We start from the raw sequence: 15,180 nt of genomic DNA on the forward strand, positions 1-15,180 counted from the left end.
GATGTGACAGTTTAACCTTCAAATAATCAATTCTTACACCAAGGCAAGACTGAGCATAGCACCAAGACACAAGGTGATCATCTTGCATTAACAAGGTCTCTTCCAAGCAGAAATTTTGCGGTAGACAGGAGGTTCAAGATCTGCTGTCCAAGCTCTTCTGAAGAAGCACAAGGAAATTGGCAACGTTGAGGCCTAGAAACAGAATGGTTGGCCCTGGAAACTGAGGGCAGCAGGTGAGAGATACATCAAACTGATGTCCCTTCTAAGTCAGAAGTAGTCCAGCACTACTATCAGCCCTGAACTCACAGAACCCAAGTACACCCCTCTACCGTCCAGAGAAGTCTTGTCAGAAGTGGTTTTCGAGGAAGAGTTGCTGCCAGTCATTCCTTCAAGGTGGAAGCAAAGCCTAGCGACTCAGCTACACACAAAACACAAGGACTGGGGTGCTGAACAATGACAGCAAGTACTCTGGATTGACTAGTTGAAATATGAAAATTTTCACTCCAATAGGAGGCAGTTTGTCTGTAGAAGAGCTGGAGAGCACTACATGGGATGAATCAGAATCAGGTTTAACATCACCAGCATAAATTGAGAAAACTGTTAACTTTATGGCAGCAGAACAATGAAATACATGATAGATAAATATAGAGAAAAAACTGAGTTACATTAAATACACACACACACACACACACCTATATATATATATATATATATATACCTATAGGTGTGTGTGTGTGTGTGTATATATATATATATATATATACACACACACACACACCTATTAAATAATTAAGTTAAAATAAGTGGTGCACAACAGAAACAAATATAAAAAATAGTGACGTGGTGTTCAGGGGTTCAATGTCCATTTAGAAATCAGACGGCAGAGGGGAAGAGGCTGTTCCTGAATCGCAGAGTGTGTGCCTTCAGGCTTCTGTACCTCCTACCTGACAGTAACGACGAGAAGAGCGCCTGCCCTGGTTGATGGGGGTCCTTAATGAGGCACCACTCCTTAAAGGTGTCTTGGATACTGTGCAGGCTGGTACCCATGATGGAGCTGACTAATCTTATGTTTCTGCAACTTACTTTAATCCTGTTGCAGAATCACGCCCCCCCCCCGCCAAAACCAGACAGTGATGCAGCCAGTCAGAATGCTCTCCACAGTACCTTTGTAGAAGTTTTCCAGTGATTTAGTTGACAAACAACATCTCCTCAAGCTCCTAATGAAATACAGACGCTGTCTAGCCTTTTTTATAGCTGCATCGATATGTGTGGTCCAGGTTAGGTCCTCATAGATCTTGACACCCAGGAGCTTGAAATTGCTCACTCTCTCCACTTCTGACCCCTCTATGAAGATTGGTTTGTGTTCTCTTATCCTACCCTTTCTGAAGTCCACAATCAGCCCTTCGGTCTTACTGATGTTGAGAGCAAGGTTGTTACTGCAGCACCACTCAACTAGCTGGCATATCTCACTCCTGTACTCCCTCTTGTCACCATCTGAAATTATGCCAACAATGGTTGTATCATCAGCAAATTTAAAGATAGCTTTGAAGAGAATAGAGCAGTGAGCTAAGCGCATATCCTGGGGTGTGCCAGTGTTAATCAGCGAGGTGGAGATATAATTTCCAATGTGCATAGACTGTGGTCTTCTAGTTAGGAAGCTGAGGATCCAGTTGCAGAGGGAGGTACAGAAGCAAGGTTCTGTAGCTTATTGATGAAGACTATGGGCATAATGGTGTTAAACACTGAACTATAGTCCGTAAACAGCATCCTGACATAGGTGTGTCTGCAGCCAACAGTGAAGCACAGTGGAGGTTTGGTGCTGCATTTCTGCAAACTGAGTAGTTGATCTGGTCAGAATCAATGGAATCCTCAATGCTGGGAAGGACAAGCAGACTCTTATCCAACACGCATTACTATCAGGGAGGCATCTGATTGGTCCCAAGTTCATTCTGCAGTAGGACAATGACCCTAAACACATGGTCAAGGTCATAAACAATTATGTTCACTGAAAAGAAGAACACGGAATTCTGAAACAGATTGCATGGCCTCCACAGAGCACTAATCTCAACATCATTGAGGCTGTCTGGGATTACCTGGAAAGACAGAAGCAAAGGAGACTGCCATGTGTTATGTACCCCGTAACTGGGTTGCCAAACCAGCAGAAATGGATCATTCAGTTGGAGTCTGGATTACTAGAACTAAGAAAGTTTTATTAAAGAAACAAGCAACACAGTACTCTAATCAAAAGGATAATAAATGCAACAGTTCAACAATGATAAACACACATGTACACAGAATTAGGAAAACAGGATCAATCAAGCTCTATCATCGTCTAGGGTTAAATGACCAGTTTCAAAGTGACGCAAAGTTCAGTCCAATTGAATTCAGTTCAGTTCGTAGTAATCACTGCCGTGGGAGATGGACAGTGGGGGGAAGGAGAGAGAGAGCAAAATGAATGAATATTCAAACGGCTTCCACACAGACCTTCGATATTCTTCGCAGTCAGCTTTCGGGCAAGCCCTTTGTGATGTCTTCTGAGGTCACCAACCGTGACCCCTCCGTTTCCAGATACGATCGTTTCTCTGTGGTGAACCTGGCACCCAGGCAAGGGCGAACACACACACACCAGGTTCCCGCCGATCATGCCTTTCCACCATGTGCGTCTATGGCTTGGTCCCACGACCAGCCCTCCAAAACTTCCCACCGACTTATGGGAGGCGCACCGCTTCCAGGGTCTCGTTACCTCGTGGTGTCTGTCGTGTGTGTCTTGCCTTAGCGAACCTGTCCCTTTTTATCCCCCTGCTGGGGTATCGCCTGTCCATCACTTCAAACAGTTCAGGGTTCAAAGGGGGAGCCGATCTTGACAGCTCTCCTTCCGTTAAACTCTCCCGTCCCTTCATTAACATCTCCAAATGCTGCTCCATTGTTTTCCTTATCTCTCTTTCTCCTGAAGACAGGTGGCAGACCAACTGCTGATCCCACTGGTGCCAGCACAGGACAGCTAACATCTTAATCTATGTGTATTCTCGTCACACATGGTTGGCAGAAATGTGGGAAGTTCTCCAAGATGCTTGAAACAACCTACCAGCCTTATAAAACCGCATGACAGTGTACATGAGAGAATTGATGCAGTCACACCAAATATTGATTTGGTTTAGTTATTTTACTGTTTACTGCTCTTTGTAGTATGATTTTTGATATCTTGAAGCTTTTCATTATTTTTGAAAGCATGTTCATTTTACAGAATTTTTTACACCTGCCTAAGACTTTTGTACAGTACCATACATTGAAACATACAGTGAAATATATTAAGTGTCAACAAATAGCACAGTTCTAACACGTGCTGAGTTCAGCTTGCAAGTGTTACCATGCCTCCAGTTCCCTCAACTCACTACCCCTAACCATACATCTTTGGAATGGGGATGGCCTGGAGCATTCTGGAGTAGTCAATTTTAAAGTTAATGGCAAGTATGAGGATCAAAAAAGGTGCCGACGATAATACAGAATAATAGCTGATCAATATAAATGCAAGATATAAACGTTCAGTGGTTGTACTCCCTTGAATCAGATGGATACCCAAGAAGGCAAAGCAATTTAATCTACAGAATTGGCAGTCAATCACATCAACCTGCTCACTTTTGTCTCACTGGGGTGTTAAGCATACTGGGTCTGCACTGCCTGAATTTATGGTTGGGAGGAGGGGCAAGTGAAGACTGTCAAATGAATCACTGACGTATATATGCCCTTCTAGGGCAAAGGTTCCAAGTAGTGTCATTTCCAACCCCTAAACAAGCTGAGAGATGCTGAGTGAGGTTTGTGTTCTGGGCTATGTCTGTTCTATTGATAATGTTTGTAAGGAACTTGTTTATACTTGTCTGGGCCAGTTTGTGTGTAAATATGTTAAAGAAAATAAACCTCCTCACAAACCACGGGCCCCAGCATATCCTTAGTTTGTGTTGTTTGTTAACCCAAACTGACATTTCACTATGTTTCAGAGTATGAATGGTAAATAAATCTGAAATCAATAACCCTCATTTACTGTATTTTATTCTAACAGACACATGAAATCAGAAGTCCATATGATGATCAAATATACCATCAGGGCTGTGAGCAACTGGGTCTAGTGTCTAACAGTTGCCATGGCAATGGATGGGATCCATGCCTGGTGATCACAATTTGTGAATGGCAGAAAATAGTAATTTAAGTTGTCTGATCTTCAGTTTCTCCAGGAGTGATACCAAACATAGTACTCACAGCTTACAACTTTGAAACAAAGGAAGCACTAAGAGAGATGTAGAGGTAATACTGCGTGTTGCCAACATGCAGGTAGAAACTGCCTGAACTCTGAATATTGTCACCAAAGGGAAGAAGTGAGGAATAGGATGGGACCAGGAAGAACTCCACGGAGGACAGCAAGTGCACTGGTGAAACAGTTGGAAGAAAAGTGATTGCCTGTAATTGCATGGTTATGACTGAACAGGTGTGGATGAATCCAGGTGTGAAAGGCCCAACGAATTGGAGAGGTGCTGAAGGAAGATGTTTTGCTCAAACACATTAAGGGCTGCAGACAAGTGAGTCACTTTTGTGGAAAACTCAATAACTAATTAAAAACATATTTTATTGTTACATAAACATAAGAAATGTAGTGGCAGTTAAAAATCAATCTGTACAATACACAAATGAATCATAAAATACTACAGTCTTTAATACTGCCAACAACACCTATTACACAGCAGATCATTGAAATAGATCCAAGTTCTGATGGCATCTGAATTCCTTTAGTGACACTTACAAAACAATCTTATCCTTTTGCACTAATTCGCCATGTTTTGTCAAAGTCTTAGCACATTCAAAATAACAATTCAAGACACAATCCTTAGCATTTTGCCTCTTGTGACCACAAAATACATGAAAAGATTAGCTGAATTCCTTCCGAAGAGTTACACAGCTGCCTGTTCTGATTTCACCGTACTGAAAAGCTCCGGCAATGATAAAAGTAGGATTTATGTTATTAAAATGAGCAGTGTGGATTTTGTTGATCAATTTACAATCCTTTCTCTTTAAAAACAGTTCATCAATACTAATCAGTCTCTGCTTTGGAGTGATATTTCACTTTTATCAGCAAAAAAATCAAGGCATCTCAGAACACATTAAATATCTACAAAAGCTTGCAAAATTTGGACATCCCAATCTATACCTATATACACTTTATACAAACGTTTTAAGCACATAAACTTGCATCTTTACAAAGCTTGTTAACAGCAAGTAGAAAATAATACACAACATGACAACAGTTTAATACAATACTACAAAAAGCTTAGAAATTTTGAGGCATATCAAATTTCATGACTTTCTAAAATGCAGTGCCAACGATCCACAGCTGCTGTAAGATAATTTACATACAAATAAACAAATTAGAGTCCAAATAGACCCACATTTCAGTGGCATTGTAGCTTTGTGAATACATGGAACGGACTCTAAAGGTGCATGAAAAAATATATTTTCTTCATATTTTGTTCCAGCTATGAATGGTAACAAAGCAGGTTTGTTGGTACACGTAACTGAGGAAATAGTGAGTTAAACCAAACTTACTTCAGCCATGATCTCCAACACCATAGGAGATGGCTGACCTTCAAATTATATGATTTACTTGACATTTCAATCTAAGTACTGCATGTGCAAATATCCAGGAGTAAACCTATAGGCTGAGTCTTTACTCTGCATTTAGAAGAACTTAATCAGACTGGTAACACTGTTTTAGTATTGGCAGTACTTAATGATGAATAATTTTCTGACTCAACAGGCCATAAAAAGATTTAATTTCCATTATTATATTGCAAAAAGCAGCTTTGCTGAATGTAGGTTGATTAAAATAATTTTCCATTGCAATACATTCATTAAAACTTACCACATCTATGCCTTTGAAAGTGTTAATTTGTATATTGTAGATTTATCAGGAGTACTCTAAAGATTATACAGCTATAGCTGTGAAGATGTTGTCCAATAACAGCTAGACTTGACAAGAACTAAAGTCTGAAAACGACTTTCATTTAATTTTAGAGATGTTCCTCTGTGTTCCTCTCAATAAACCAATGCACCTCAAGCTGTACCTACCTCATGGTCATAAGACATGAGCTTTTCAAATAGGTCCTTAGACCAGATCATTAAAAAAACACATTTATTCCAAATTACATCAGTTTGCAGTGCAATTTTACTTACTCATTTATAGTTATAAAAACTCCTGCTCCAGTGTTCATGACTGTTTTAAAATTTAACTGTGACTGCACTTTCTTTGCCAGTTAATTCAAGCTAAATTCTATGTGCTTTGATATAGAAAAAAACACGGTACAAAATGTTGTGGCAATTAGAACATTTTGGAACATAGGGTAGAGGCAAGTTGGATTTTGGCTAGGTATTTTAGGTAGGATATTACTTTTTATATTGGCAAATGCTTTGTTTTTCTACATTACCTTAACTTATCACTATCAGTCGCTTAATTTAGGACTGCAAACATACATTCCATGAACTGAAAGAGTGCAAGGTGGACTGGTAAACAAGTACTGCAGTTCTTTAGAAGTTCTGCCCACACAGTTACTACAGTTGACTACTCAATGGTTTACTTCGTCATAATTTTAAGAAAGTGCCATTACTATTTACTTAATTGCTTACATTTTGGAATTATCAATATGATCTGTAATTAAGTGATTAAAATTTTATTCTACCAGATGGTCATTTTTCCTACATTATCAAATTTATTTCCATATGGATGATACCTAGAATTCCATTGTTAATGGCAATATCTTTCTGCACTTTTAGCTCCAATGTGAAATTGGCTCAAAACCAAACCATTGGCAGATTTATTAAATAAAAAACAATTATTTTGAGCCATTTTAGAAAGAGTATGCTCTGGACATACAACAATGAAACTTAGTACCCAACTGGGCAGAAATAACCCATTCTGCTCTTTGTGTCCATCATTTCTTCCGGTTGTACAGTAAATATTCCATGAAATGGTCTTTACTTTCCTGGCACTACACCACTTTATTATCGGTGTCTCTTGACTGGTTTCAATTCCTTGTAGATTTTGAAGGCGTCATCATACCTGTGTCTGGTACTGAGATTCTACAAAAGAGATATGATTATTAAAATTGACTTCATCGCCACTTTCATAGTCACTCATCACTATTTCAGAATCATCGAAGCCACAACTCGTTGACATATCTGATGATGATGCATTTGTTGTTGTGTGCATTGGAATGGTCATATTGTCAATGATGACTTTCTCCAAGTCTTTGTTTGAACCTGCACGAAATGCACAATAGTCTCTCCCACCTTGGGCACCACCAGTCTCGCCATCTGCTGGCAACTGGTGAGGTGGAAGATACTGGCTGGGATGGAAGTGTGGTCTTCTCCGGCCATTGGAGGTCAAGGTATTTGTTGCTGATGTGGTATTGTGTGGTTGCAGGATCTCATATTGATCCTGGTAATCCTCTGGGAGGGGAGGAGGAAGTTGGTCCTGACTCAGGAATTCCTCATCTTGAGGAGGTGGGTAATCATTGTCTATGTCATATCCACCGAGGTAGTAGTCTGTATCGAGCGCTGTCACATTCTCATGATGCACAGGTGCAGCATCGGCTACTTCATAATGTGGTACTTCTTGAATATTAGGTAGTCGAGTGCTTGGCATCCAATCCGAAGTATCCCAATGATATGCTAAATTGAAACAATACAAAGACAAATTCGTTATTACAAACAGCTTGACAGTAAGCTATTGGTAACGCCACCCCTTTTTGCTGCTGTTCTAAGATGTTTGAACATCATGCATGCATGCTCTTGCTGAGTTCGGTTCCTATTATGATATACAGCCTGGTGCAATTTGATTCACTGCTTTGATTAATCCTGTTGGATAACAGTAGAAACATACAACTCCCCCCCCCCCCCATTTGTGACATTTATCAGGACTATTGTATAGGAAGGGCTCGATGCATTGTTGAGGATCCGTACCACCCATCCCACAATGTGAAGCATCAGGATTAGGATTGCCAGACTTAGTGATAGATCCTTCCCCCAGATTGTGAGACAAATGAATATCCTGGCACCACTGAGGTCTCATTACTAGGATAACGAGCTGCTTACCTGTGCTGTGCACTTCACAGGCATTTTGAGTATTTTATTAACTTACTTGTGATAATATTCTGCTTTATGTGCTGTATATGGTATATGCATTGTGGGTACAGTGTGGTCCAGAGGAATGTCGTTTGCTTTGGTTTGGTTGTTGGATGACAATAAACTTGAACACGATATTGGATTTAAAATAAAACATGATATGCTTTACAGTATATTTTGCACATAGATTTGGTTATCCCAAGGAATTTTCTGATGTGTTACAATGCATTCACAGCATTTTTGGATATCTGATGATCAAAAGGATGCTTTCACATTGCAGTTTCTCACAATGAAAATGTCTATGTCTCTCTGTTGAAACTTCGTCAACTAATATATGCATCGTAACCACTGTGTAAATCATACGGGAATTATATTTTGCGAAATGTACAAATAAATGATCAAATATGATTTATTGTCTATCAAATATAGAGGATATGGTATTGTTACTTCTTTATTATCCTTCTGAGCAGGCTATTACCAGAAATATATTTCTACAGTATGTACAGTATTTGTGGTTCCACATACAGAATAAAGACACTTACAGCACTGTGACTTCAGTCAAGCTCATGCAAAGGCCAACCAAAATCAGCATGCATATTCAAATCAGCTGAGTACTGATAAAATATAGCTGAACTAGTTTACTGTTGAATCATGCATTTCATTTAATCAATTCAGTTACACACTTTTAATAAGAGTAGTGATAACTGATGCTTAAATCCATAATTTTTAAAGAAGTTTTTTCAGCTTAGTATTAAAGACATCACTTTCCTGTTTAAATAGCTGCAGACTGATTTAAATTAACTAAAAGGTTGAAATACATTATTCCAACAAAAGGAGTTCAGCCCGAAGGTCAACAAAAACAGTACAGTATTCAAATGCAAATCCATGCCTTTGCAGATAATTTTGTATTCTTGCTCCGTGAGGCATAATGACAAGCCTCACAGTTTATGCTGTGAGCATGCATAAAACAAGGCAAATGTTATTTAACACAGAAGAAATGGGGTGCATTAACAACCAGAATGCAAATGTCTGGGAGTCACCTCTGTTGTAGTTCTGCCCCTCCTCCATAAGGGACACTGCTAGGTGGAAAGTGAAAAACAAGTGAGTGGTGAAAAATAAAACTCAATTCATCATTATAATACAGCCAGTAGACACTGCAATAGCTATAAAAGACAGCACAGTAAACCATTATTCATGTACTTAGCCCAAATGTAAGGAGTATAGTGTTCCTATTTGTTTTGCTATCTTTATGTAAGAATTCTTAAAAAATTTAAATAATGGATCTATTACAGAGCAGATGAGAATTTATAATCTTCAATCTAATTCTACTACAATGTGAATCATGAACATAGATTTGTACTTTGTATTAATAAGTTGTTAATTGACACCCATTAATAGATCAACCTCAACAGATGATGTAATAATAAATTATACATGTCCAGAACCCAATATTCCAATTAATAGGATTTAGGCCAACTGACAGGTCTTACATTAATACAATGCGACATGAAGATATCCATAATACGTCAGTTATGCAAGTGCGAGATCCAGGGAAACTGGAACCAATAATTCATTGTTGGCACTGATGCATACATATTTTATTTTATTTTTCATTTGAAACATCTAACTTATTTATGCCACATTTTCCGCAAGGTTAAAATATAAACTGTATTTTGTTTGTTCGATCAAAATTTAGTGTATAACAGAAATTTTTATGCTGCATGCCTTTAAGTGTGGTGGAACAGCATGCTTTCTTATTTCATAATTATTTTGAATAAAAAAATCTGCTTAAGCATTTCAGTATTCATAAAAGGTTGAAAAAACCTGTCCATATTAAAAACACTTCAGTGAAGCAAGACTTACATTGATCTGTTCACTCTAGGTGCCAAACATTCTGGAAGAACACTCCAAGCATATTACTCATAATGATCAATTGTTTAAATCAAATACTTCTATATATCAGTGCAGTTAAGTTGCCTGAAATTCACTTAGCCACTTTAAGGCAATGTTAATGATCACTAAGACTGAATTAGTAAAGAATTACATTGCATCTCATGACATTCCCCGTGGGTCTTCTCCAGGTCCTCAAGTTTCGTTCCACAGTCCAAAGACATACCAGTTAGTAGGTTAATTGGTCATTGTAAATTGTCCTGTGATTAGGCTAGGATTAATCGGGGGCTGATGGGTGGTGTGGTTCAAAGGGCTGGAAGGACCTATTCTGTGCTGTATTTCTAAATAAATAAAATTTTATTGAATATTGAATGCTACTATAGTAGTGAAGTAAAATTAAAATGACTATGGGAGTGGCATTAATAGGAAAGCTGTTGAAAAGAGCCAAGTCAGGCAGAGTAGGGTGAAGGGTTCCTTTTATGTTATCTGATGTCCTAAAAATACTTAATGATTTCAGTACATCAATATAAAATGCTTGTGCTTAATCGTATCTTAGTAGGCATTAATAAATGCACTGAAGCACCAGGAGAATGGCAGAAAAAATGTCTCCCATAAAAACATCAAATACAACTTAGATTTTACTGCACTAATACTATTGCAAATTATCCCAAAATACATTTCAGCAGAATTGAAAAACACAAATCTGCAGCAGCTCACATAAAAAAGAAATATTCTAGATGATAATTTTAAAGAGCACCTTTAAAGGATAGGAAGAGGTGGAGAGGTAGGAAGGTGGAAAGATTTAGGATTGAAATTAAAATGATAGGGCACTAGAGACTGATGTTAATAATGAAGTGAAGAAAACTGAGTTTCTATACAGAGCCAGAATTGGAGGAGTGCAAAGAAAAAAAAAAGGTTTGTAGAATTGGAGAAGGTTTTAGAGATGTGGATGGCCTATTCCATGGAGGGACATGGAAATAAGGATTTGAATTTTAATACAGACCTCTGGCCATACTGGGACCTCGGCAGATTAGGAAACATGATGGTGATGATCACTGCAACTTAGCAGCAATATTTCAATTGAGCTCAAGTTCACATGGCCAGTAGGTGAAAAACAGGTTGAGTGTAATCCGATAATCAAATATAGAAAGAAAGATCTTCCTTTGCATAGAAGGGGAGAAAAAAAATGGTCTTGGGTAGGATTGGTGCAAAAATGGGGATGATGGTCAGTGCAGACTCAGTGGGTCTCAGAGCATGTTTCTGTATCTCTCCGTTACTTTCTATATTTCCTTTATTACTCCTGGTCATGCCAAAGTGATCTACACCCCAAAAGTACTTTTTGAAGTATGGGTGTAACATAGGAAACTTAACAACCAATTTGCACTAAGTGAGATAATAACTAGATAATCTTTTTACGTTGATTCAGTTCTTATTATTATTGGCCAAGACACTGAAAATAACTAAAGCAAAACAGACAAAATGCTGGAGGAACTCAGCAGGTCAGGCAGCATCTATGGAAATGAATAAACAGTCGACGTTTCGGGCCAAGACCCTTCTTCAGAACTGAAAATAACTGCCTTCTTTTGGTATCAACACTATCAAAGGAGTAGGTGATCTGGAACAGGAGCTAAGAGGAGCAGTATTATGAGATGAAGGCATCCTTAGGGATTCAGGAAATGTAAGGTGAACCTTAAATCTGGATTTGACAAAGATCAAAGAAACTGCTCATCCTCAATGGACAGGGAGAAGGATGTTGTGTACAAGCCTGAAAGTGGATTTTATGAATGGCATTGGATACAAAAGGCTAACATTCCAGCATGCAACTTCAGGTTCAAGACCATGCAGTGAATAAATCATGAATCCTGTTCTTTGTTCTTCAGAAAAATCAATAAAATTAAAATAGCTCAGTTAATTATGACATATTGATGTTAATATTTTAATTGAAGTCAGATATTTTTCACAATTTTAAAACATTACTTAAACAAAGTATCAAATGGATTTTTAAAAAATGTGAGGTATTCTGCTTGTCTCTACTATGGCAAACATTATTTTTGCATAAGAAAAGAGAGATGAGAGCAAATTAAATACCTTCATTCTCAATTGCGTCAACTGCATCATCATTAACCAGGCGTATAACAGTCACTACAGAAGCTTTTAGGGTAGGGTAAGAAAAGGGCAAGATTGGAAAAGGAGCAATGGAGACCAGGATAATGTTAGTAAGCAGTTTTAGATTGATTTCTCATTTAATTGATATGAAATGTCAAATATCCAAAAGGCAAAGGCAATTATATTGCAGGTGAACATCTGAAAGAACCTGATATAGTACAATAATTTCCTTTAGAATATTTCAATTAAGTTCACAGTTAAAATAGAGACAGAGTGGTCCAGAAATTCTATGGCTTTGCACAACTTTTATCATGCACTGTGTGTTGTAATTTAATCTAATACCTAATCCCTAGGCATACAGTATATTCCAACATTAAGCTCACAAAGTACACTTTAGAAAAAAGCTAGTGCAGTTGTCCGTTAGCATGAAGACTTGTACACATGGTGCAGTGAGATCAATCTGAAAGCCATTGTGGATGATCAGAGAGGCAAGTTTACAACAATAATTATCCCCTGATGATTAAAGATGAGATAAAGATGAGTGGTGAGGATTGACACCGACTCAGAAGATTAAAAAGAATTGGAGTGAGTGATAGGAAAGAAACAGATATGTAACCCCCTCCCTTCCCCACTGCTCCCAACTACAGCAACAATAAAACTCTATTCATCTGGCACACATGACACTACTGTAGTGCCAGACCAGCAGATTATTCCTCCATGATCACGACCCAGTTTGGGTTTTGCCAATTGTATTCAGTTCCAGACCTTATCCCAGTTTTGGTATGACAACCAGACAGCTGAATTCTGGTGGCCACATAAGAGTGACTGCACCAGGACAGCATTTGACCGTTCACCAAACTAAAAAACCTGGGTAATTTCCTATTCCATTATTTTAAAACAATCTCTTCAATGCAGCTACCTGCTTCTATTATCTCCCATTTCTTATTTCTTCACAACTGCTCCCATTGTCAGTTTATCTGCTGCTGGTAACACATTTTATCAAGTTGTGTAACAATTTTAAATGTGATGCAACAGGATTTATTTTTAGTGTATTTGGGTGCGACATGTGTGTATCAAGCTTGAGCAAATTTCTGTCAGTGCTGTGCTCCAGGTAAATGGATGCTCAGGACCTGTTGGGCTGATTTGAGTGACATTGGTGAAGTGAGATGTTTTATGTAGTCATTCTCAATATTTTACCCTGAATTTTTAGATATTGAATGGTATGGACCTTAACTGTAGTGCAGGCCTTTCCAAGAGTATGATGGTCTGCTCCTGGATTTCCTAAAGGGACCGTTCATTCGTCTAAGCAATTGCTAAAGAATTAGTTAATGAAGATTCCATCAGGATCAGTTGTTCATCCATAAGGGAAGTTCCTATTTAACTCTTCTATATTCCTGGGACCACCAACAGTTGGCAATCAAGTATTCATGTCCAAAAACTACCTCTTCCCTCATCCATCACTTGAGGGTGAATATGTTCCAAAGCCCCCTACTATAATTCCCATTTGGAGCCTACCATATAGAAAGAACATTTTTTAAATTAATTATAACATACTGTGCATGCAAAATGGGAAAGAACACTGGCCCTGGAACATTAGCTTTTAGCAGCAGAACGGCTCCAAACAACCACAAAGCGTTGTCACTGCTGCCCCTCAGTGAAGCAGATGAGGCTGTGAGCTATCAGCTAGGTTTCAGGTAGTACATAAATCAAAACATCGATATTCATTAAAGTGAGAAAAATAGCTAATGAACGTGGCTCTATCGTTGCTGGACATAGCAGCAACATCAGAGTCAGATGCAAATTGTTTTTTTTGCCCTCATTACAGACCCCCTTCTGAATGCTCTGTACCCCAACTCTGCAGAAGTTTTAAAAAGCAACACATGTGCACAGCAGCCAGCCAGTTCTTCCCTATGGACCTGCTGGACCTTCATGAGCACAGTCGTGTCCGGCATTCGCAACTTTGCTCAACGTTCTGAACAAACCCTTTAATATTGAACACTTCCCCATAAGCTGCAAGTGACCACTGTGAAAACATTAAAATATAATTTTAGAGACAGAAGACACTGCAGGAAGAAGCTCAAATCTGGAGAAACAAGTAATCTACTGGAGGATTTGACTGGTCAAGCAGCATCTGTGGGAGGAAAAGGCACTTTTTGGGCTGAAGCCCTAAATCAAGACTTTGCATCAATATGAATTTAGTCTTGCGTCAGTAAGTCCATAAGAATTATAGAGATAAGGGGATCTGCAGCTAGAAACTAACAGAAAGGAGACTGACTAAGTGCAAGGCAATCACAATTATTCTGTCGTACATGATGCGAAATTTGTTCTATGGCAGCAGTGCAAAGACATAAAAATGACTATAAATGATAAAATTAACAGTGCAAAAAGAAAGAAGTAATGAGGTGTGTTCATGGACTGTTCAGAAAGTTGATGGCAGAGGGCAAGAAGGTGCTCCTGAATCGTGGAATGTGGGTTTTCTGGCTCCTGCAACTCATCCCTGATGGTGGTAAGGAGAAGAAGGAATGTCCTTAACAATGGATGCTCTTCTTGGGTGGCGTGGTAGCAAAGCATTTAGTGCAGCAATTTACAGTCCCAGCTGTAAGATCTGGGTTCCGTTCCTGCCACTGTCTGTATGGAATTTGTATGGTCTCCTCCAGGTGCTCTGGTTTCTTCCCACCTTCCAAAGGGGTATTAGTAGGGTAGGTCAGTTGTGGAATACTAGGCAGCCAATGGAAGTCTGGAAACACTTCTTGCGGGCTGCCCAGCACCATCCTCACTGATCAGATTTGATGCAAATGACACATTTCACCGCATGTTTTGATGCACATCTGAAAAATACAGCTAATCTTTCTTTTCTTGAGGCATTGCCTCACAAAATGTCCTTGATGGTAAGGAAGGTTGTGCCTGTTGTGATGGAGCTGGTTGAGTCTACAACCCTCTGCGGCCTCTTGCAACCCTGTGCATTGAAAGCTCTATACCAGGCTCTAATGCAACCATTCAGAATCCGCTTCAATGTCC

At 38.8% G+C, this 15,180-nt stretch overlaps 1 protein-coding gene across 4 annotated transcripts in view; it reads right to left on the bottom strand.

Annotated features, from left to right (window-relative positions):
- Window positions 1-4,422: 4,422 nt before the first annotated feature.
- Window positions 4,423-15,180, bottom strand: part of LOC134349486 (protocadherin Fat 3-like) — a 763,599-nt gene continuing 752,841 nt past the window's right edge. For all 4 annotated transcript variants that reach the window (XM_063053870.1, XM_063053874.1, XM_063053871.1 and 1 more), the window contains 2 exons: window positions 12,145-12,207; window positions 4,423-7,713 (listed from right to left, as the gene is read on the bottom strand). In XM_063053870.1, the coding sequence (XP_062909940.1) occupies window positions 7,097-7,713; window positions 12,145-12,207 (680 nt within the window). In that variant the 3' untranslated portion in view covers window positions 4,423-7,096. The remainder of the gene's footprint in view (window positions 7,714-12,144; window positions 12,208-15,180) is intronic.

The sequence above is a fragment of the Mobula hypostoma genome, chromosome 7 (assembly GCF_963921235.1).
Source record: "Mobula hypostoma chromosome 7, sMobHyp1.1, whole genome shotgun sequence".
Lineage (NCBI taxonomy): Eukaryota > Metazoa > Chordata > Chondrichthyes > Myliobatiformes > Myliobatidae > Mobula > Mobula hypostoma.